At 39.1% G+C, this 22,767-nt stretch overlaps 1 protein-coding gene across 3 annotated transcripts in view; it reads left to right on the top strand.

Moving 5' to 3' along the window:
* The window catches only part of BRWD1 (bromodomain and WD repeat domain containing 1), a 49,877-nt gene extending 35,098 nt beyond the window's left edge, over window positions 1–14,779 (top strand). The window contains exons 32-42 of one of the 3 annotated variants that reach the window (XM_081004405.1): window positions 862–987; window positions 2,066–2,141; window positions 3,148–3,189; window positions 3,369–3,503; window positions 4,921–5,073; window positions 5,488–5,657; window positions 6,362–6,591; window positions 7,490–7,648; window positions 9,192–10,091; window positions 10,768–11,652; window positions 12,387–14,779. In XM_081004405.1, the coding sequence (XP_080860531.1) occupies window positions 862–987; window positions 2,066–2,141; window positions 3,148–3,189; window positions 3,369–3,503; window positions 4,921–5,073; window positions 5,488–5,657; window positions 6,362–6,591; window positions 7,490–7,648; window positions 9,192–10,091; window positions 10,768–11,652; window positions 12,387–13,426 (3,916 nt within the window). In that variant the 3' untranslated portion in view covers window positions 13,427–14,779. Of the gene's footprint in view, window positions 1–861; window positions 988–2,065; window positions 2,142–3,147; window positions 3,190–3,368; window positions 3,504–4,920; window positions 5,074–5,487; window positions 5,658–6,361; window positions 6,592–7,489; window positions 7,655–9,191; window positions 10,092–10,767; window positions 11,653–12,386 lie in introns of all 3 variants that reach the window. The other 2 variants (XM_081004406.1, XM_081004404.1) reach the window with 2 other exon arrangements.
* Window positions 14,780–22,767: the final 7,988 nt, after the last annotated feature.

Genomic DNA, 22,767 nt, shown 5'->3' with positions numbered 1-22,767 from the left:
AGTGTAAGCGGCTCCTTTCCGGTTGGTTCCTTTAAAGCAAGCAGGCTCTCTGTCCCTCTCTCCTCCCCACTCAGCTCGCTACATAGCAGCAAAGTTTTTCAGCTCGCTAAGCCGGGGATGAGCGGGGAGGAGGAAGAAAAGCAGACCTGCTTGCTTAAAGGAGCAAAGTGGGAGAGGAGAGGAGCCTTCTCCCCTTATACCCCTCTTCTTCATTATTAGCAGCATCCTTCTCCACCCACCCCACACGTGCTCCTTGTCCCTTGAGTGCTTTTCCTTCCCTCCCCACTTAAAACGTGGATACAAAGCACGGATCCACATGGATCCTCAGGATTTTTGCACTGGGTCACCCCAAATTCACCATCAGATCACATAGCATGTCCATGGCTACATCTTGCACCAAAAAAATCATGCACCCACTGTTGCCTGGGGCTGCAGTGGTGCAAAAACGTGGTTACAAAGCATGGATCCACATGGATCCTCAGGATTTTTGCATTGGGCTACTCGAAACTCACTGTCAGATCACATATCTGTGGCCACAGCATGAACCACAAAAATCATACCTCCACTGTTTCGTTTAGAATATTTTTTTTCTTGTTTTCCTCCTCTAAAAACTACGTGCGTGTTATGGTTGGGTGCGTGTTATAGAGCGAAAAATACGGTATATTACTGACATGAACATGGAGTATGTCTGGATTCAGCAAGAATAGGACATTAGCTTGTTAAAACTCCATGATTAAATGAAAAGCAATATTTTTTCCACTTAAACATTTCCAGTTTTAGTGACTGAGCATTTCCAAATCTAGTTGTTATATAATATTTTTCGCCTGATTAAAACTCTAATCTGTTTACTATTAAACATAGGAGGCTTTCTGCATTGATTTGGGAAGTAAGATGTCTTGAGAGCAATGCTCGGACCTTCAATGTGCCCAACAGCACTATTGCTAAATCTGCTCAGAAAATCACAGATCAACTCTTAGAATTCATTAGGTAAGCAATATTTCAGGATGAAATATTTTTGGTTTTTCGTTGCTTAAAAGGAAATCAGAATTGTCTTACTTCTGGTCATTGCTTATGACCATGGTTTACATGTCAGTGTTCAGAATAGATACAGTATTCACAGAAGTCTCTTGTCTTCTGTAAACAAGAAGAGGAAGGGAAACAATTTTTTTTTGCTTTGCTTTTTTCAAATTCTCCCCTTTTCCTGGTGAATTAGCCACACAGCCATTTTTGGATTCAAGTTGCTTTAGCAGCCCAATCAGGAAACCTCTGATTATTTTGAATGTTCCTCTTTTCTCTCTTGCCATCTTCTCAGCTTCATTTTCCTGCCAGCTGGGCTCACTCCTTCTCTGTCTATTGTGTGTGTTAATTGCTTCATTCTTCTTTTGTCATTCTCTTTCCATTGCCTTTTCTCTTTATGGCATCTTTCTTCCTTTTCACTTTCTATCCTCTGGTAGGTCCCAGCTGTGGCTGTGTGGCTAGTTTGCCATGAAAATGGAACGTTGGTCACCATGAAGGGGGCTTTTCTGACAGACAACATCACACAGCCAGGCTGCAGCCTGTAGTCATTTGCTCACTGGGACTACACAGGTCTAAAACACAAATATAAGACAAATAACAGTACCTATTTTTCTGGTGCTGTGGTCCAATTCTAGAGGTATATTCACTGAGAAGATCTTTGGGGCTTGGCCAGAACAGAAACTGAGAAGACCGTGAGAGGGAAGGAGTAGTCATCTTTAAAATAATTCAGAGGTTTTCTGTGAGGACTCCTAGAACAACATGAACCCAGCAGTGGTTGCTGTGTTATCTACCAGAAAAGGCCCTTTCACAGTAACTGAGCAATATTCCATTCTTTTGTAGATCCTTTGCCACCTCCTACACTATTTCAAAGAGTCCCTGAACCCTCTGAAGTAGATTCATGAGGGGGGACTGCACAGAGAAAGGGAAATCTGCTAAAATCACCCTGTTTTTCATTCAAGAAGCTTCTAAGGGCATTAAAGAAATTTCCACAAGTGAAGGCAACAGAACAAGACACAACCTATTGTAACATTACATTTTTATTTTCCAGGAATCCAGATTGTACAGATATTTTTGAGTTGTGCATTGCAACTAACAATGGGGACAGCATTGATCCTGATTATCTGGTAATAAAACCTTATTTTTACCCTGCCTAGATAACTGCTAGCTCTTCCCTCTTCAGTGCTATTTTATTAAGCCCTGCCCTTTCCCTTTCCCTTCGCCCTATTAATAATAGTAGAGTAGGCTCAAACTTGTAAGTTCATTGAACAGCAGGGTGGTGTCTGGCGCATTTTCTCTAAATGACAACTTAAGACCCCAAACCCTTGAGTGGAGCTTTCTAACAAAATATTGCTGTGTAGAGTTCTATTCCAGTTACTTCTTTTCAACTGCTTCCCTACAATAGTTGGATAGCATTTTTGTGGGATGGGAAGGAATGAGTATGTGGATCTGCTGATGTCCAATCCAGCTACATTAAAATATTGTATGAGCAGTTCTCACTTCTGTATCTGGGGACATAAATTCTCAGTATGAACCTGAAAGTGTCCTATCTAAACAATGTGGTTCTCTATCCTTTTTTATCTCTGCTGTATCCTGCCCCCCACCCCCATCAGTTAACATTCTGTGGTCATGGGGTCGTCATTGGGGTTTCTGCCTCCCTTGCCTTGCCTTAGGTTTTCCCCACAAAGACTTGAGGGAGTTCCCTCTTAGGTGGTGGTGGTGTTTTGTAAAGATTTGTTTATATTCCGGCAGTCTCCAGAGTCTGATGGTGAGTAGTTTTGGATAGAAAAGCACAGGAGCAAAAAACATCTGAATCGGTATTAGAAGCAACACTCTAGATCAGGGGTAGGCAACCTAAGGCCCATAGGCTGGATCTGGCCCAATCGCCTTCTCAATCCGGCCTGTGGACGGTCCAGGAATCAGCATGTTTTTACATGAGTAGAATGTGTCCTTTTATTTAAAATGCATCTCTGGGTTATATGTGGGGCATAGGAATTCGTTCATTTCTACCACCCCACCCCCCAAAAAAATATAGTCTAGCCCACCACACGGTCTGAGGGATGGTGGACTGGCCACGGCTGAAAAAGGTTGCTGACCCCTGCTCTTGATGAACATTTCTGGTCTGTTTTGTAGGATGATGAAGAGACCGATGTTCCCAGAGCACCTTTGAGAAGAGTAAGTCTGTTTACCTTGACAACAACCTTTGCCCAGTCTGTGAGATAGTAGCAGGATTTTTCCATAATACTCCTACATTATACAGATGAATTCTAAATCCTGTGTCCCAGTCTATCCTAAAGGTTTGGCAGTCAATTCTTCCATGCTACATTTAGAAATACTGTGTTTCTGTTTTAAAGAGTCGGGGCTTGAAGAGGAGACTCAGCTATGATGAAAACACTTGGAAGAAGCAATGTATGGAACTCGTTAATCTAATTTTCCAGTGTGAAGATTCTGAGCCATTTAGACAACCTGTCGACCTGGATCAATATCCTGTAAGTTCATATCATTATCATCATCATCAGTATCATTGACGTTCATTTCATTTGCATTTCCAGCATCCAGTGTTATTTCCTATTACTATGAAAAGAAATGGGCAAGAGTTTTCTTGAGTAGCTTAGGATGAGAGAACCTACACACTCCAATGTCAAATAGTTACAGAACTATTTCCAGGGTTCTAACTGTTAAAGTGGCAGGTGGTCCTACCTAGCCAATTCCAGATCAGTCAGGTGGAATAGTGACTACCTGTGGCTTTATGTTAACAGTGACAATAAAGTAAAATAGAATTTGTGTTCAACATATAAGCAGGCTTTGAAATCCCAATCTTATTTATTCTGAGTACTGGAAGGCCTTGAGTATTTCATGGACAATGATTAATGTCAGTTTTGGATGATTATTATTTTAAAATATATCCTGCTTGCTTCAATATATCAAGGTGATTAACAATAAAATTAAAATAATTATAACACAAACAAAACCACACTAAACCAACAAAATGAATTGAGAGAGAATCAAGACAGCATTAAAACAATTCATTTAAAACAATCATACCTCAAAAGTCTTACTGAAAAGGAAGATTTTAGTACATTAGTGGAAGGCTATTAGAATGAGCTCAAGAGAGACGGAATTTAATAGCTTGGGTGCAGCCGTTAGGAAGGCCCTTTTTGTGGTCCAAACAAGATGTGTGTTGAGACATATGAGAGGATCTTTGTTGAAGGTCATGTTAGGCAGGCAGGTTTATACAGGAAAAAGCATAATTACTCTGATTTAACCTTATCATAATCAAAAGTAGACCCACTAAAATCTATGGGGTCAACACTGAATGTGATTCAACCCATTGGGAATATTAATTTCCAGGCCTGTCTAGGCCCGCTAATGTTTTTAAATGTTTACAATGTTCCTTCAGATATTCTACAAAATTAGTCCATTATTTTTGTCCTAGGCCAAGAATAGCACTGGTGATATAATTAGGGTAAAATTTGTAATAAGGGAGATGAATAAATTAGATAAAGATATAAAGACGCAGAAAAGATAATAGGTAATGATGGGAAACCGGGGGGGGGGGGGGGGAGGTCCGAGGGTTGAGAACCTCCAAAAGATAATGTTTTGTTGTGTTGATATGAATGTAAAATGTAAGCAAAAAAATTCCTTAAAATAGTTAAAAAGGGAATATTAATTTCCAAATCTGTGTTCAAGATGCTTGGCCAAAGTTGACAAATATAGTTGTTTCTTTTCTGTCCCTAGGAAAATGTATGTTACAGTCACTGGGATCATTTAGCACAAAGTGTGCTCCTGTTTTGTTTTGTTTTGTTTTGTTTAAAATCAATTTCAGGTTTACATATCTGTGTATAAGAAACTTCACCCCATTCCCCACATCTTAAATAATGGAGTTATTTGGATGTCTTTATTTAGGACTACCGGGAAATTATAGACACACCGATGGACTTTGGGACTGTGAAGGAGACATTAGAAGCTGGGAACTATGACACTCCAATGGAACTTTGCAAAGATATTAGATTAGTATTTAGCAATGCTAAAGCATACACTCCAAACAAAAGATCCAAGGTAATGTTTCTGTGCCATTTACCTAACTTGTCAAATCAAGGGGGGGAAAGGAAGAAAGCAAGTGTCCAAAAAGAAACTGATCACCCTATCATATGTTATATAATTGCAAATCCTGTGTCTTAATTAAAGGCTGCACTCTTACTCCTAAGTAAATTTGCATAGGATTTCTGCCTTAATGAACATATTTCATTAAACTAGATTTTTTAAAAGTGTATGGTCCTGTGTTGTGTGTAGTAGAAAGTACAGTTAGTACATAAATCTCTCACAATTTTTGTTCACTGCTTGAATATTTTGTATTAAGCAGTTTATAAACTCTTAAAATAATAGTAATAAAATTTTACAATTGGATCACAAATGCAAGTGTCTTAAACTTTTTTAAAAATTAAAAATTAACCTATTTCTTTTGCAATCTAGATATATAGTATGACATTGAGATTATCTGCACTGCTTGAGGAAAAAATGAGGAGAATTATCTCTGACTTTAGAACTGGACAAAAATACAATGAAAGATTGCGGAGAAGTCAGAGGCACAATAGGAGGCTGCAAAGTCGAAGTAAATTACAGCAATCTACCAAAACACTCAGGTAAATCTTCTTCAATCTGAGGGTGTTCTTCATTGGCAAAAGCTATTTGAGGATGTGATTGAGATGTGAAGATTGCAGTCCTGTAATGCACCCTTACCTTACAGGAGAAGTAAAAAGGCATAGGTTTATGCTGCTAGATAAACCATGTAAATCAGTTCATCTGATTAACTTGAGGTTTTTGACTGATGGAAGGAGCATAGTTTCAGTGTAGTTTTGGATACTTTCAAAGGTTGTGCAATGGGAGTTGACCTCCCCCCCCCCCTCCCCTGAATACTCTCAAAATCTGCTCTGGATTCTGGTGTATAGTACTTCTCACATGTTTGATATGTTGAGGGACATACTACTACTATGTTGAGGTACATTTCTACTAAAATGAGCTTTCAAGGTAATTTCATATTAAAATAATATAAAATGCCAACAGAATTTAAAGGATTTAAAACTTTTTAAAAAATGACAGAAGTGCAGTGCTGCTATTATACTGGTTAAAAAGTTTAAATATGATAAAATGAACATGTACATTGCTATGTTATAGGTCAGGCTTTCAGTTTGAGTACTTTGCTTTGATTGTGTTGCATATTAAAATTAACTTAATACAATCTTAGAAGCATCTTAACGAGGGGAAAAGTACCACTGAAATAAAAATTAATTTTATAAAATGCAACCATATTCATGGACTGCATATTGTTTTCCTCCTGTTTGTCAAGAAATGCGAAGCAGAAGCAGTGTAAATCTCAGGGTAAAAATCAGTCTGAGCCAGAAGATTCTTCTAACCAAAATACCTCAAGCAGAAAGTCGTGTGTTACAAACCATAAAATGTATGCTGGCACGTCCAGCCGCAGTGTTGCCGGCATATCTTCTGATTCCGCCTCATCATTTGGGAAAAATGCACGAACAAGGAGCACAGCTGTAGCACACAGTTCTGCATTGTCATCAGGTGAGTGATTAGTTTGTGGGGAAATGGTTAAAAGAAACTTTTCTCTCTAATTGTAAATACACCCTTTGTCTTGAGGTTTAAAATTGCTCTCAACTCAAGCAGACATAACCTTAATGATATTAAGGTAATCAGACCATCCATACAAAATTCTGTCATTTTCCAGGTATTCTTACCTTTGGCATATTGAACTTTAATTTTTTATGCTGTACATCTTTTTGTGAACTGTAAAGTGGAAGTGCAGCTTCACATTTCTTAAATGTATACTTCTTCTGCATTTCTTAATGTACTTTGTCTTTTGACACAAGCTTTTGGCCATGTTGCTAAGCAGATGGGAGATGCTTTAGAATGTTGAGAACGGGAAAATAGAATTTGATTGACTTAAGAATACCAAGAGTAATATGGAACAGTTTGAACGCATTGTCATATCTGCAGTTCCTAGACATTAGAACTGAACCCTGTGATCATCATCTGAGGCCTTTCTTCATGTGCCCCCTCCACGAGAGGTCTGGAGAGTGGCAGCATGAGAACGGACCTTTTCTGCGGTGGCTCCCCATTTGTGGAATGCTCTACCCAGCAGGGCTCATCTACCGCCTTTATTACATATCTTTAGATGCTAGGCAAAAGCTTTTCTTTATAATCAGGCACTTTGACTGATTAAACAATCTATGGCCTTTAAAATGTGTTTGTGGATGTGGGGTTATTGGTTTATTTCTTTGTGTTCTTATTTTCTATTTTTGTGTTGTAAACTGCGCTGTGATGTTCAAATGAAGGACTGTATACTACTACTACTACTACTACTACTACTACTACTACTACTGCTACTAATAATAAATATATTTGAAGAAAAGGGGAAATCTGTTTTGAAGTCTTACTTGCATACAATTATTTACCTTTCCAGAAAGTGAACTGGACCACTCAACAACAGCTTCATCTTCAAGTAGTTCAGAGGAAAGCAAAGAAAGTTCTGCAGAAATCTCATTCCCTATAGTACATAATGGAATATCCAGGAAAAGAAGTGATTTCAGAGTTACTAGAAACAGAGTCTATCAGCAAATGGGTAAGAGTAATTCAGCTAATGTTCATTGCAGAAGTTGGGTCACTGCTTCCATTATTCCCAAGTATATAGTTGTGAATTTACTTTGAAATCCACTTTAGATTGGCCCAATTGAGATCCTCAAGGTATCTTAATGGCAACACAAATAAAAGAAATATAAAACCAGCACATAAACAATGTTTGTAAACTATCAAAAACAAGAATATTAAAAGCAATAATCCTGGTAGATAATGGAGATGCCATAGTGCACAGTAGTATACAGTTGCTACTCAAATGGTTATCCAAAATATTGAGCTTTAACTAGCTTTCTAAAAGTGCAAGTAACTCTGGCAGGTCTGCCTGGGGAAAGAGCTCCATGGTGGAAGTGCTGAGAGCCAAGCCCCATCAGATGGCTTGAAATCTTGAAGTCATGCAGTAGGAATTCCTTGACGTAACCTTGACCCAGAGCCTAACCTTCCATGGGCCACCTTGATGGGTTTGTTTTCAGGCATGGTATGGATTCAGATGGTGTTGCTAAAAGACTTTTTCCTTTGCAAAGACCATCTGTGGAGGGAAAACATCCCTTTGAAAGGCATTCTGTTAGCACCAGTCTGTTGACTGGCACTGTCAACAACCCCTACTTGCCAAGGAACAATTGGGTGCACACTTTAAGTTCCTGACTTAGCAGTCACACATTCACCTGCCCCATGTTTGATGTCACATGTGACATATGTTTGGGCAAGTTTGTGTAATTTGAGGGAAACTGATCCCCACACCTGGCTTTAAATGACAAATTCTGTATTCTGAATTACACTCGAAAATTAAATTGAAGCCCAGAAACCAACTTGCTGCCTGTGACAATGTGTGCTTTTTTTATCTTGATTTGCATGTATTTAAACGTTGAGTAGGGAAAATGCTAGACTAAAATGCAGTTGTGCCAAGATTCTCTCAAATGTCTCTCTTGCTATAGTATTGTGAGTGATTGTGGAGATATTTTAAAATTTCTAAGCAGATATTTCTAAAGTGGATTAGATTTCCACCATACAGTTTCATGAAATACATGCAGGTTCCGCTATCCCCATGCTCATATGCCCCAAACTTGTTATGTGCTCCGCAGAGTCACTTATCCAAATTGCCTGCTTTCTTACTACTTGGTTTGTTTGCTTGCTTTGCTAGTCAGTGGCAGCCATTTTCAGGCAGAGACGGAGTGCGGAGCAAGATTGGACAAATCAGGAAGCAGAAGAGTTCAGTCCAATGAGCTTTTTACTTTGTCTTTCTTTGGATGATTGGCTGCAGCCATTTCAGGAAGACACCATGGAAGGGGTGGGAAAAGGGAGTGGGCAGATTCTGCATTAGAAATACGATTTCTACAGGAAATAGTAGAAATTGTGTACTTGTTATACAAATGCTCACCTAATGAACAGTTTCCAGGGAACACATTTCATTCAGTAAGCGGGACCTGTGTGTATTGTTCCAGAGCTTTGCATGATTCTGAGCTTAGTGACAGGCAAATTGTACACATTTTAAAATGTTCAACATAAGTAAACCTCCTCATTTTTGTGTCTAGCTTATCAAGAGAATGGAAATAGCCAAAGAACTACCAGAAAAAGAATATCTGAAAGAGAAATGGATAATTCAAAAGAGCTGTATGAGACTTTTTGTAACAGATCTGGAAGGCACAGAAAAGTTCCACGTAGAAGTGCTACTGTAGCAGCTAATAAATTAAGACTGATGAGTGATGTAGAAGAGGAGCTATCCAGTTCAGAAAGTGTTGGTATTGGAAGCAAAAACAGAAAACTGCCTCATCGCAATGCTTCTGCTGCAGCCAGAAAAGTATTGCTAAATGACTCTGAGGAAAGTTCCATACAGTCTGAAAGTGACAAGGAAGTAGAAGAATCTAACCGAGGGAAAACCTTCAAAGCTGGTTCAAGTGCTGTTGGTGTTCGAAAAAAGCATGCTAGTGAATCTGATAGTGGGAGCTCAGATTCTGAAAATAGTGTGCAAAAAACACTAAAGGGTTGTCACGTTAATGGCCAGAAGCAGTCACAAAGAGCTACCCGCTGTGCATCTCCAAAAATAAAATCCCCTGTTGAATTTTCAGAAGATGACTCCAAAAGCCTTGTGTCAGAGGATGGGAGCATTCAGAAAGCTGCTTACCAGTTACCTTCTGCATCCAGAAGTAATAACAGAAATATCTCTGAGGCAGATTCTGAGCCAGAAAAATGCAATGGTTTAGAAAAACAAACCTGTAAAAGAGTATCAACTCATTTCAGGAAAGCTAAGGTATTAAGTGACTCGGATGAAGGACTGGAGTCAGGGAAGGAGGATGAGCGTGTCACTTTTTCAGAGAGCAGAGGGTCTTCTAAGATGCCAAGACTACCCAAAGATAGCTCCAAGTGCTCATCTGATTTAGAGTCTGGAACTGATAGCAGCAATTCAACAAAAAGAAGGAAAAACATCAGGAAAGGTGATGTATTTTAAATGTATAAAATGTGATTTAATGCACATTCCAGATTTTAAAAGCTTTCCCCTTGTAGCCGCTCTAAGTGAAACTATCCAATATTCAGCAGAGTTTAAATTTTGATGAATAAAATCTATCTAGATCATAATCTGGGATTTAAGCAGCACAACAGTTCTCAAGATAGCAATCCTGGTCGCTCCTAGTCACTAACTATTGCAGGCATGGTTGATTTAAAAGACCTTGCTTAACTGAATTTTGTTTTGAAGTAGTACATGCTATGAATTATTAAAATGAGGATATAGAACTTGTTTCTTAAAAGTCAAATCTGGGGTGCTGTCCAGTTGTGGCATCCTACTGATACAAATAGAACTTCTATTTCTCCCTGAAAACTCCTCTCCTAAATCTGTTCTTTAGAAGCCTTTGAGAACACTTTGTTAGCTCAAGCACTAAAGTTTGTGGAACACTGAGTGTAACATGGGGCTGATTTGTTCGTGTGGATGTGGATTAATGACAGGTGGATTGTATCTTACCATCAGATGTATGCATGTACTAGCTGCTTGGCTTTAATAAGTAGTCTGTAAATGTACAATTTTTTCAATGAAACTAGCTTTTGTTAATGTTTGATATTGTGCTATACATGCCAGGTCTGCTTTTATATAATAATCTTTCCATGCCTTTATAGAATGTGTCATCCAAGAGAATGGGTGCAGACGTTCTGCCAGGAAAAGGAGGCATGAAAGTGATTCTCAAGAAGAGGGAGTTTATAAAATACAAAATAGCAACCATCACGGTTACCGAAGATTGCCTCGTAAAAGTGCTACTGTGGCAGCTTATAAACTGAGGAACATAAATGATGTGGAAACCAGAGGCTTTGAAAATGAGGAAAAGCTGAACCATCACAATGCAGTTTCTACAACTAGGAAGTCAAACAGTTCAGGGGATGGAGACCAACATTCTGAAGGAAAAAATAGGAGATATAGCAGAAGAAAGTGTCGTCAGACTGAGTCAGCTGTTTCTGCTAAGAGATATGATAGTGAGTCTGAAAATAGTTCAGATTCTGAAAGTGCTTTAAGAAGAAACAGGCATGTTAAAACCCATGGGCGCAAGCATAGAACTGTTTGTGATGAATCCCCTAATATAAAACCCAGGGTGGAAGTTTCAGAAAATAACCCCAAAAGCCATATGCCAAAGGGCAGAAGTTTTGATAAACCTTCTATATATTTGCATAGTACTGTAGCCAGTTATGAATCTGAACTAGATTCTGAGTTAGACCAATGCAGTGAGGAAGTTAAGAAGAAGCATGACTCTCGGAAGACTGTAGATTCTTCTAGTAAATCAAAAGACAAAAATCGCAGCAAAGCCACTGCAAAATCTGATGTAGAACATAGAGAGGATGGAACAGACTCTCTGCCAGAAACCAAGGAACTTTCAAGAAAGCCCAAATATAAATCCACAGTGGACTCCAGTTGTACTTCTGATTTGGAAATTGAATCCTGCTCCAATAGTAGTGATGCCACAACAGAGCAACACAAGAAAAAGAAACGAAAGAGAGAAGCTGTTAGAAAAGGTAATGTTTCTTGTACTAATAGATTTTAAATCGGTGCCTGAGGGAACTGGTAAGGCTAACACATCTATCTGCTGTTGGGAGCCAATGGACCTCTTAAAGCACTAGCTGGAAATAAAGTGCAATGGCTTGTGTTTAAAAATATATAAAGTCTATTTAAAACAGTATCAGCATTGCAAAAACAGTGTCTAACATAAAAACTATTGGGGTATGTAGAACCCTACAGTATTTATAGAAGAGAAGGCAAAACAAACCAAGAAAATGCCTAGGTGAAATACTGGGCTTTATAGAAAATAATGGCAATCATCTGGTGTACTGAAATAGATTAAGAGAGTCTCCTTATTGGTCAAAATAAGTGTTGCAAGTTCATCCTGAATGATCAAGAATTAGAATTAGAAAGTTAAAGAAATGCCTGCCATGCTAACAGTGTAGTCTTCTGCAGGTCTACTCAGAAGTAAGTTCCATTGAGTTCCATGCTGCTTGCTCCTAGGGAAGTGTGTATGGGATTATTGGTGGGTACTTGCTGCCCTAGGCAGTGTGAAGTGTTTATAACATTAAAAGTCTGCTTAGAACTTTCATTATTAAAAATATTTTAATGGTGCTTAAATTTCACAGTTGTACTGTTATCCTATATAATAGTTTGGTTTTGAATTATTACTTCAGTATATCATTTGTCTAAATGCACTCATTTCTGTTGGGAATAAAGTATTTTGAAATTTAAAACTTTTCTCTTGTAGAATCAACCCGAGTGATAAGGCAAAGTCCAGTATTACTCCGGAACAGGAAGAATTGCAGAAATTCTGCAGAATTGAATAGTGAAACAAACAATATCAAAACCCCTAATGGAAAGAAAATCCCACGCCGTAGTGCTACTGTGGCTGCAAGCAAAATCAAGCTAATTAGTGATGCCAAGGAAGAGTTCTCAAGTTCAGAAGTTAGATACCCTAAAAGCAGGTACAGAAAATTGCCTCATCGCAATGCCTCTGCTGCGGCCAGAAAGATGATATTGGATGTTGCACCTTCACCCTCTGAAAGTGAAGCAGAACTAAAGGAATGTGAGCTCAGACAGAAACAGTTTCAGACCTCCTCTTACAGAGCTAAAAAATCTAGCAGAGAACCAGAGCAGAAACATTTGGACTCTGAAGTAGAAAGTGTGGTGGAACAAAAGAGCAGACAGAGCAGAGCCCCAAGGAGACGGTCTCTCACACCTGTGCGTAAAACAGTTCCTAAAAGGAAAAAACGTGCAGTAGAATTTTCTGAAGACGAATCCTCCAGTAGCATGTCTGCAGAGCACATAGATTCAAGCCAGCCACTGCTTCCTGATAACCATAATGTTTCCGAATTGGAAAAAGAAGATAGTGATAAAAATATGAGGAGTACAACAGAGACTGGAAAAGGAGAGAGAAAACAAAGAAGTTCTTTGTCAAAAACCCCTGGAACTTCAAGGAACTCAAAACCGGAACCTGATGGCAGTTCCAATTATTCTGCTTCAGAATCTCAAACAGACTCAAAAAATATTGACAGTAGGAGAACTAGAAAGACAAAAAAGAGGAAAAGGAAAGCCATTTCAATAGATGACACTTTAAATGATGGCTTTTCTGAACCTTCCAAAATACCGCAGAGAAGGAAACGGCCAAAAGTGAATGAAGAGAATGATTCTGAGGAATTGGATTATACCAAGTATAAAAGAGGGAATCGACGTTCCAAAATTAGAACTAGAAATGGGGGCAGGAGAACTGTAAGATATGCAGATGATGAAGATGACTGTGAAATGTAACCTTGACAGGAAAATCTAGCCCACTTTCCTTTTGCTAGTGATACTAGCAAGATGTTGAATCTTCTCTTCCTCTAATTCAGGGAATATATTTATATTTTTCTATGAAAAAGTTAAATGTGGAGGCTCTCCTTTTCATAATATGACTTGCACATGCCTGCCTATGTAGCAGCATTTAGCACATATGCCAAAATGTGCCTCATTGTAAGGGGCAAACTTTTGTCTTCAATGGTATTTTGCTAAATATAGTAAGTGGTGGGAGGGGGCTGAATAAAACATTAGGCAAACACAGCTTAAAAGCTGTTTGTTTAGACAGTATTATGGTGCTGCAGACACTACCTATGTCTTGCCATATTAGCGTGTTTAAAGAACAGATGAATGAACAGCCTGGCATTTTAAGAACCCGTATATCAGTGACAGACTAGCCTCTCATACTGTATATTGTAAACAACTTAAAAGTGGTTACTGATTTAAAAACACACACCAGATATATGAGAAATAGGCACCCAAAGTAACAACCTGTTAAAATGAGCGGTGCTATGGATTTCTGAAAAACACAGCTTGAACTAATCGGTAATTAAGGGGGATAAAACACTTCCTGATTTTATAAATATGTCAATAAAAAGCTTCGCTGTCAGATATGTGGCTTCCATACTGTAAATTTGAGACCATTAGAATACAGGTGACCACTTGAGCCTAAGATTTTTCTTTGTGTGAATTTTTGTTACAAAACAAGCAAAAACTTAAGTTTGTGCTTTTTTTTATTCAAAATGGATTAAAACTTTTAATGCTCAGAGTGCTAGTATTTAAGGTGTTTTTGCTAAAGTTTGATGCCTAATTCCTTAAGATATAATTATTTATAACTTAGATAATTGGTGCACTTAAGCCACCCCAGCTCCTGATTTATTATTTTTTCAAAGTAAAGCACCTTCATGTTGGTGGTGTTTAGGTTGGCACTGTTGGAAACAAAAGTAATTTCACTTCATTATTGTATATCAAGAATGGAAGTAAATAGTAATACCACCCCATTTGGATTACCTTCTCTAGGATGTTATTTAAACTTCTTCCCCTTCCTGGGGAGTGATCTGTTTGCTTTGTATGACCTCCATTTGTTCTAATTCTGTGAAAATTCTGTATAAGTATACCAGGTATTTAATTTATCTCTGTGGGTTTCTTGAAGTTTTATTTTGATAACTATTAATTCAGGGTTGTATGCGGGTTGTTTTTTTTTAATGAAACAAAACCCTGAACTACTGTCCTAGAAAGCTGGTTTTTTGTCTTCCACTTCTTGATTTCTCAAGGTAAAACTCCGGATAACATGGTTTGTCTATTAATAAAAGACTCCTAGTGATCAAAGTTCTTTATTTTTGTATGTTTAGTTAGAAACTGTACTTGATATGGATAAACTTGCACATTCTGTGTTTAAATGAAGCTTCTTTGGAGTAGATTTGTTTGTTTAGAATCCTTTCCTCCTGGCCATATGAAATCCTAGTTTCTTCATTCCAAAGTTCTGCATAATGGTACGTCTGTGACCAATCTTCCATATTAGTTCAAGTAAATGACACCTGCCAACCATTCATTGTGGCTGCCAGAGGGGCCGGATGCCCCAAGGGTTCTGATGTCACTAAAGTAAAACATACATCAAGAGTTGCAAGCTTATGGATTATTCATAGAATCATATAATTGTAGAGTTGGAAGGAACCCTAAGGGTCATGTAGTCCAACCCCTTGCAATGCATGAATCTCAGCTAAAGTATCCATGGCAGATGGCCATCCAACCTCTGCTTAAAAACCTCGAATGAAGGAAGATACTTGTCAATGTCCTTAAATTCTGATGGCCAGAACTGGACACTGTGTTCCAGGAGTGGCCTGACCAAGGCAGCATAGCGTGATACTGTTGCTTCCTTTGATCTGGATACTATGCTTATGTTGATGTAGCCTAGAATAGCATTAGCTTTTTTTGCTGCTACATCACAATGTTGACTCATGTTAAGCTTGTAGTTTACTAAGACCCTAGATTCTTCTCATATGTTCTACAGGCAATCCAAGTGTCCCCTGTCTTACATTTGTGCAGCATTTTCTTGCTGTCTTAAGTGTAGGGCTGACATTTGTCTCTATTTAATTTCATTCTGTTAGTTGGGGCCCAGTTCTCCAATCTGTTAATATCTCGAATCCCGAGTCTTGTCTCCTGCAACATTAGCTACCCCTCTGTTTGGTGTCATCTGAAAATCTGATGAGCACCCCCTCAATTCCTTCATCCAAGTTGTTTATAAAGATGTTGGAAGAAGAACAGACCCAGGACAGAACCCTGCAGCACCCACTTGTCACTTTTTTTCCGGGGTGACAAAGAACCATGAATGAGCACTCTCTGGGTTTGGTCAGTCAACCAGCTACAAATCCACCTAATAGTTCCTTATCCTGCCCACATTTTACCAGCTTCTCTGCAAGAATATCATGGGGAAATTTGTTGAAGGCATTACTGTAATCACAATACACTACATCCGTAGCATTTATAAGTAGCTTGTCACTGATACACCAATCTGCCCCAGACTGTTTGGCTCAGGCTGACTCCATATATTAGCATGTGATGTAAGCAGTCCACGAGTAGATTTGGTAAAGTGGTTTGTGTAGTGTACATATTTCTCTAGTTCATCACCAGTGTTTGTTAGGCATTTAACCATTCTTTGCATAATTCATTGGTTAGTTTAAATATTGGCTGTAGCCACTGTTTAATATGTGACAGTCTTGTGCTAGGAACAGCAAAATGCTGATCTCCTATACATACATGGAAGAGTGCCCCACTGAGCTCAGTTTCTTTGAGTAGACATACATAGGACTGAAATGTAGGGAACTATGAGTCTGATGCATAGGTTTGTTGGTATGGCTCGATTCCCACATGTGGAGTACATGATCAGCCTATTTGCAGTTAGGGCATTTTCACGCTAACATGAAACTATAATGAGATCATAGCTGTAATGCAGGTGAGAAGCTATCAAAATGTGTAACTACCAAAGAGGTAAACTTAATAACAGCAATGCTGGGGGGGACGGGGACGGTAGTTAACTCATAATCTATTGTATCGTGAGGGGAAACGGTATAAAACACAGATGCAACATATGTTAAAAGCTTCCCCACTCTCCAGAATCACACTGATCAAATTTGGTTGCTCTTAAGCATGTTTAAAGCTCGCTCTTAAAAGATCTGAAAATGGATCTCCCATATCACATGTGGTTGCCAGCACTTTTTTTTGTGAACTCTCAAGGGAGATAGGGTTGTTGGCAGCAGGTAGCTTGTAAATTACGGAATTCAATCCACAATTTTAACAAAAGGGTAGTGAACACAGTGCCTTCTAGATGTCGACTCTCAGGGGTTCCAACTTCAAAAAAATAATGGGGTAAGCTTCGCCCTGCATAATTGATCACATGATGCATGCACACCATTTGAATGGCAATGCCCATCAACCTGGGGGGAGGGGCAGGCCCCTTTAATATTTTATTGGGGGGCCCAAACCCCAAGGAGTTGGCTCCTATGTTGACTCCCAAGTCCTATCAGTCTTAGCTGATATGGTCCATTATCAGCTGTAGCCTGCAGCCTCTGCAGAGGCACTATATGAGCTCCACTCTTCATTGACTGTTTCTGCCTCTAGGCAGAGCAGTTTCTCGGCTTCCATTCCTGCATCTAGTAAAAGTAATGCATATCCATGGTTTATATTCAGAATGTGTTCAAAAGCTGATACTGGAAAGAAGAAAACAATTGGATGATGTGAAAATGAGAGAGGAAAATAAGGTGGCATTGAGAACATCATAAGAGCTTCACTGCATTGGACTGAAGGTTCTGTTGTATCTCTTAACCTTAGGGAGAAGGTGAATTATAATTAATATATATACCATTAAACATATATGCCAGTGGCTTTCTGGAAATCACCTGCTCATAATCTGATATTGAAAGGGATGTTCTCAGCCAAACTTGAAAAGAAGTCTTTCATGTTTGAAAGTGAAGAAAGTTGACCTCATTCTTTCATCCACATGTGGCCACCAGACTCTTGTGTTGTGGCCAGCCACAATGGCTTAACATGGAATTTGTGTTACAGAAATGTTGTTTGCTGAGTTTGAAACATATTTTAATAATTTTGTCACCTGGATGGTATCTTGATGGTCTTAAAATAACCAACTAAATTCTTTGTATTTATTTGGAGCAGATGTTAAAAAATCTTTAGCATGTCCGACACATTTACGTACCAGTTAACTCTCATTAAATGTGACCCTTGCCAAGTGACTTGGGAGTTTATTTCAAAGGATTGCAGTTCTACGTAACTGGAAGCAGATAACTGAAGATGCATCCATAGCCAGATTGTTTTATATGTATAAAATGTACTATAACCTGATTACTTTAGCATCTAATATGTAGATTTTTTAAAATAAATCGGTTGTTCGTGCTAATTTATTATTTGTTTGCTGTATATTTTTCAGAATGCCAAATAAGAGTTGATCTTGAAAGGGGTGTATACTTCGTTCAAATCAAGCTAGGGGCTGTACGCATGTTTGTGCCACATCTAAATTCATCCACTATGTTGCTCAGCAAACTCTTCATTTTTTACTTTCGTGACTGGTCAGCCAGCTGCAGCCCAGCTGAGATATTCAAAGATAAAAAGAAAGTTATCCTATCATGTAGTTTAGTTTGTTTTGGAAGGGACTATGGAACTATTCAAAACTGTTTGTCACGGAATAATATTTTTTGGGGTGGCAGGGAGTGGAGAAATAGGAATTGGTCCTAGGCCCTGATCTTGAGAGTCTCCCTGTTTGGCAATAAGCTGCAGGAGCCCTGCTGTACATGTGGATATCCACTTATTGCACAATGGGGAGAAGGAATCTGCTTGCCATCTCCTTAAATAAGTGCTAGCAACTTCCTAAGGAACAGGGACCACAGTGCTTTCAAATGCAGCATGCATGAAAACCATGTCCAGAAAGTTCAACCCAGTCATACTCAATTTCCAAAGAGGAAATGTCTAAAAGCAAATACTGTAGTTGAAAGGAAGTTGAAAGGGAGAGCCAAGAGCATCAAATATCTTCAAGATTCTTAGCAGTCATTCAATAGCACTATAATAGAAAGAGATACAATTCCTCCCCCAGATTTGGAAACGTGCAAACAAGTTCAAGAGGATGCTAGGATGGTTAACAAGTAATGTAGAGTGAAGGAACTCGGAACTTGTCAAAGGCAAAGAGACTTTCTTGAAAAAGAGGAAGTCTTTCCCAAATGAAGAAAACAAGAAGAATGCAGCAGAACAAGCTGATGAAAAAATAAGGCAACAAAATAATAAAGGGTGGTCATGTTGCTTTTTAAAAAGAAACAGGAAAAAATGCAAGTTTATTTAAATGCATCTGAAGTAGAAACTGGACAGAGACATAGTTGGACAGGAAAGGTGTGAATGACTGAAGGAAGATAGGGGAGGTTGCAAAGATGTTGCAAGAGTTCACTGTAGAAGATTTTGGGCAGATAAGAATCTGAGTCACTTTTGTGAGGCGATTACCTTAATAACTGAGATGATTATATAGAGGCGACAAGAGATAATAGTTCTAAGGCTAACTGGCAAAGTAAAAATAAGCAAGTTGCCAGGTCTGGTGGTGTGAACTTGGCTCTCTAACAAAAATGTGCAGCTTCTCAGGTAAATTGTAGAAAGCTTTACTAAAATGAACGTGATTTGTTGCATGCAGAGCCACCCCACCAAGGAGGTGGTATGAAGCTTGCACCTCTGGCAGCATAAGTGCAAGAGGCGGCACCCCACCCTCTCTACCGCTTCCCCGCTTCTGCCAGAAAGCCACCCTCTGGCCAGCATTGCTGCTTGTCTTCCCTGTCTCTGGGAATCAGGCAGATAGTCAAGATAGCAAACTTTTTCAGCAGGGAGACGGTCCACTGTTCTTCAGACTTTGTGGGGGGGCGGACTATATTTCGGGGTGGTGGTGGTGGAATGAATTCCTATGCCCCACAAATAACCCAGAGATGCACTTTAAATAAAAGAACACATTCTACTCATGTAAAAACACGCTGATTCCCGGACCGTCCATGGGCCAGATTGAGAAGGCGATTGGGCCAGATCCAGCCTATGGGCCTTAGGTTGCTTACCCATGGTGAAGAGCCCTGAAAGCGTATCATCAAAGTGGGTGAACAGGGAACAAAATGTCAAATAATGATTCATTATAACAAAGTGTCAAGTGATGGGTATTGGGGTGAACCAACACCTCCCCCCAAATGCACTGGTGGAATATGAGTTAACTGCAATTACCAAGGACAAATATCATGGTGAAGAGCTTAATTCTAAAAGTCAGTTTGATGTGTGGCAGCAGTAACAAAGACCAATACCACATTTAGGATGATTAAGGATACTGAAACAACCCTCCTGCACCAATAATAGGCAATATAATAAAAGAACAATATCCCCATCTCTCCCCCCCTCCTCTTCCCCAACTGCAAGATGTCTATGTCTATGACAAAAGTGTCTCTCACCAAACATAAAAAAATTGTGAAAAAGACTATGAACTGAAAGTGGAGACAATAGATGCACATTTCCCTGCTTATCTGTTTGCTTTGTAACATGAAAAAAACCTTAATAAAAACTAATTTTTCAAAATTAAATTATTAGGAAGGTGATCATTGCATCCTAAGTTGTTTTGGTGCTATGGCCCCTAGAAACTGATCCTGGGCCTATATCGCTATAAGGCCAAAAGAGATCTTGGTATTCAGGGTTGTTCAGGGGAGGACTCACCCCCACACAAACAGAGGTGAAATTTAAACCAGTCAGGAGTTAAAAGAACAGATGTGCAAGAGCACCACTGTAACCCCACTTTTGCTCTGCTAGCAAGATCTCAGCAGGGTTTGGGACTGAGTGGGGAACTGCCTTCACACACCCTGCCCAAGTGATCAGCTTTACGACTGCAGAGTTAATGAACTGATATAATCTGTGCAGTTGTGGTCTCCATATCAGGAGGGATATGTAGGAGAATGAAAATGTGCATGCAAAGGCAATCAAAATGATCAGAGGATTAGAGCTAATTTCTTACATAAAAAGATCACTTGGGACAGGGAGATCATGATAAAAAACTATTAACGGTGTCAAGGAACTGGATGGCAAGAATTTTTTCTAATGAAGGCTTAGAGGGGATTGTGACAATTTTTAGTTTGTGTTTAAGCACAAGAGGGCAGTATTGTTTAAAGTAAGCATTTTATTTTTCACACTATGGCTGCTCAGAAACACTTGTACAATGATCTGCGAAATACTATTGTCCTTTCTTTTTTGCCTATGTCATAATTCCATACAAGCAGTAAAGTTGTTGATGTATTCGCAAATAATTTGTAAATTATACAACCCACAAGAACATGAATAATAATGTGAATCCTTCATTTTGTTTGGGGAAAGCACACTAGAAGTTAATTTTATCAGAACATTCAAATATACTAATTGAATCCTCTGCTGTTTTTGTTTTCTTCTATGTTTTGAGGTCTTTCTGTCACCATTTAAGTATGTGAAAGCTTTTGCCAGACAGGCACATGGATTTTGAAGTTTCATATGTACTTCACTTCAACTGTAAATGTTCATTCTGAATATTGATTGCAAAAATTATCCAAATTCAATATGTGGGCCCCTTTGTAATATCCTACCAATTTAAACAGCAACTCCTTTTTTCTAAAATGCTGGCATCCTGAGTAGCTCTAAAGAATAGAATCATAGAATTGGAAGGTACCCCACGGGTCATTTAGTCCAACTCCCTGCAATGCAGGAATCTCAACTAATATGAATGCAATGGATTCAGCCCCACTCTCTAACCAACTGAGCTATCTCTCTGGCACAAGGCACAAGATCTGCAGACATGCCAGGGAGTAGCCATCCCAGTCTCTGATAACTACATGTAGATTCCTTGTGTCTTTAAGATGCATCCTTCACATGCCTCTTCAAACATTTGCATACTTCATCATATTTGGATTATCTTGAACTGAACAGAGGTTCTGCTAGAACACTTTCATTTTAAGGCTCCCGTATATTTACCCCAATGTGTTCCAATTTACTGCCCTGTCATTCTTTAGAGCAGTGCACTTCAGTGTATGGAGCAGGGCTTTCTTTGCTGCGGCATCTATTGCAAGAATAGTGTTTCTAAAGAAACTCATCATTCCCCTTGATTATATATATATATATATATATATATACACGTATATGTGTGTGTATGTATATAGTTTTACCAGAGGGTGAGACCCAAAATCTCCCCAGTTTAGGTGTCCACTGATTTCAACATCTCCAACTTTTAATTGCCAATAATGCATTTTTTAAAATGTTGATTGCCACTTACTGTTTTTTGTTTTCTGTGGCACCTTCAGCCCTATTTTTTTATTTATATAAAAAAAGATTATGCTGCAAAAGAGGGATTCATTTCTGCTTTAATGTGTAACACTTGGGGTGCCTCCCCATGACAACATTTTATGCTGTTATTTAGTGCTTGAATAGCAAAATTCAGGAAGGTAGCCTTGCAAAAAGTATGAAACGCGAAGATTTCTTACATAACATGTAGTTACATCTTTCCTTTTTCCCATTAAATTAATCATAGTCAGCAAGAGAGATGGCTATTGGGATTGCAGCACACAGGGAGGAGAGGTTTATCCCTCCCTTCTCCAGCCATAACGCCTCCCCGTAGCTTCAAGGCTTAGGAAAAAAATCCTGTTGTCACTGGGGGTGGGGAGGAGACTCTGGGGGAACTGCGCCTCAGGAGGGAAGAGATAAATCCACCCCCCTCATGCTGGGATCCTGATTACAGCCGGGCCCCAGCAGCTCTAATTACTTTTAAAAAACCAGAGACATAACTGCATCCCACTTATTAAACATAAATTGCAGTTTGATTGCTACTGTTAGTTTTTACTGAGATCAAATATACACCCAATGCACCTTTGGACCTGTTTGAATGGATAAACTTTCAGATGTCCTAGCCCAGTAAAGGAAGTTTGCATACACAGATCTTCTTAACACATGCACAACCAGCAAATATACACCTGGGCATGTGCATGAAACTGCATTGTAATACTCATCACTGAATTTGTTGGGTGCATAATTTTGTAGTTTGGCAAAGAATGTGTCTCTCCATCCCTGGCCACTCGCTGTTCCACACAACTCGTTGCATGTGCCTAGAACTCGCCTGGGACCAATGAATGCGCCTTCAATGAATGAGCTTCTTTGAAGGGGTGTTTTGCCAGTCTCCAACACTACCTTGTTACCTATTCAATAGTTCCCTTCAGTGTACCGCTTATATCATGTTTTACTAGACACCTGTTTGTAGGTGAACTGTTTCCATTCTTCATCAGGACCGT

The sequence above is a fragment of the Podarcis pityusensis genome, assembly GCF_964106645.2.
Source record: "Podarcis pityusensis genome assembly, chromosome: 4".
In the NCBI taxonomy this organism is placed as follows: Eukaryota; Metazoa; Chordata; class Lepidosauria; order Squamata; family Lacertidae; genus Podarcis; species Podarcis pityusensis.
The sequence above is the reverse complement of the archived record's forward strand: the minus strand, read 5'-3'. Positions and strand labels throughout refer to the sequence as shown.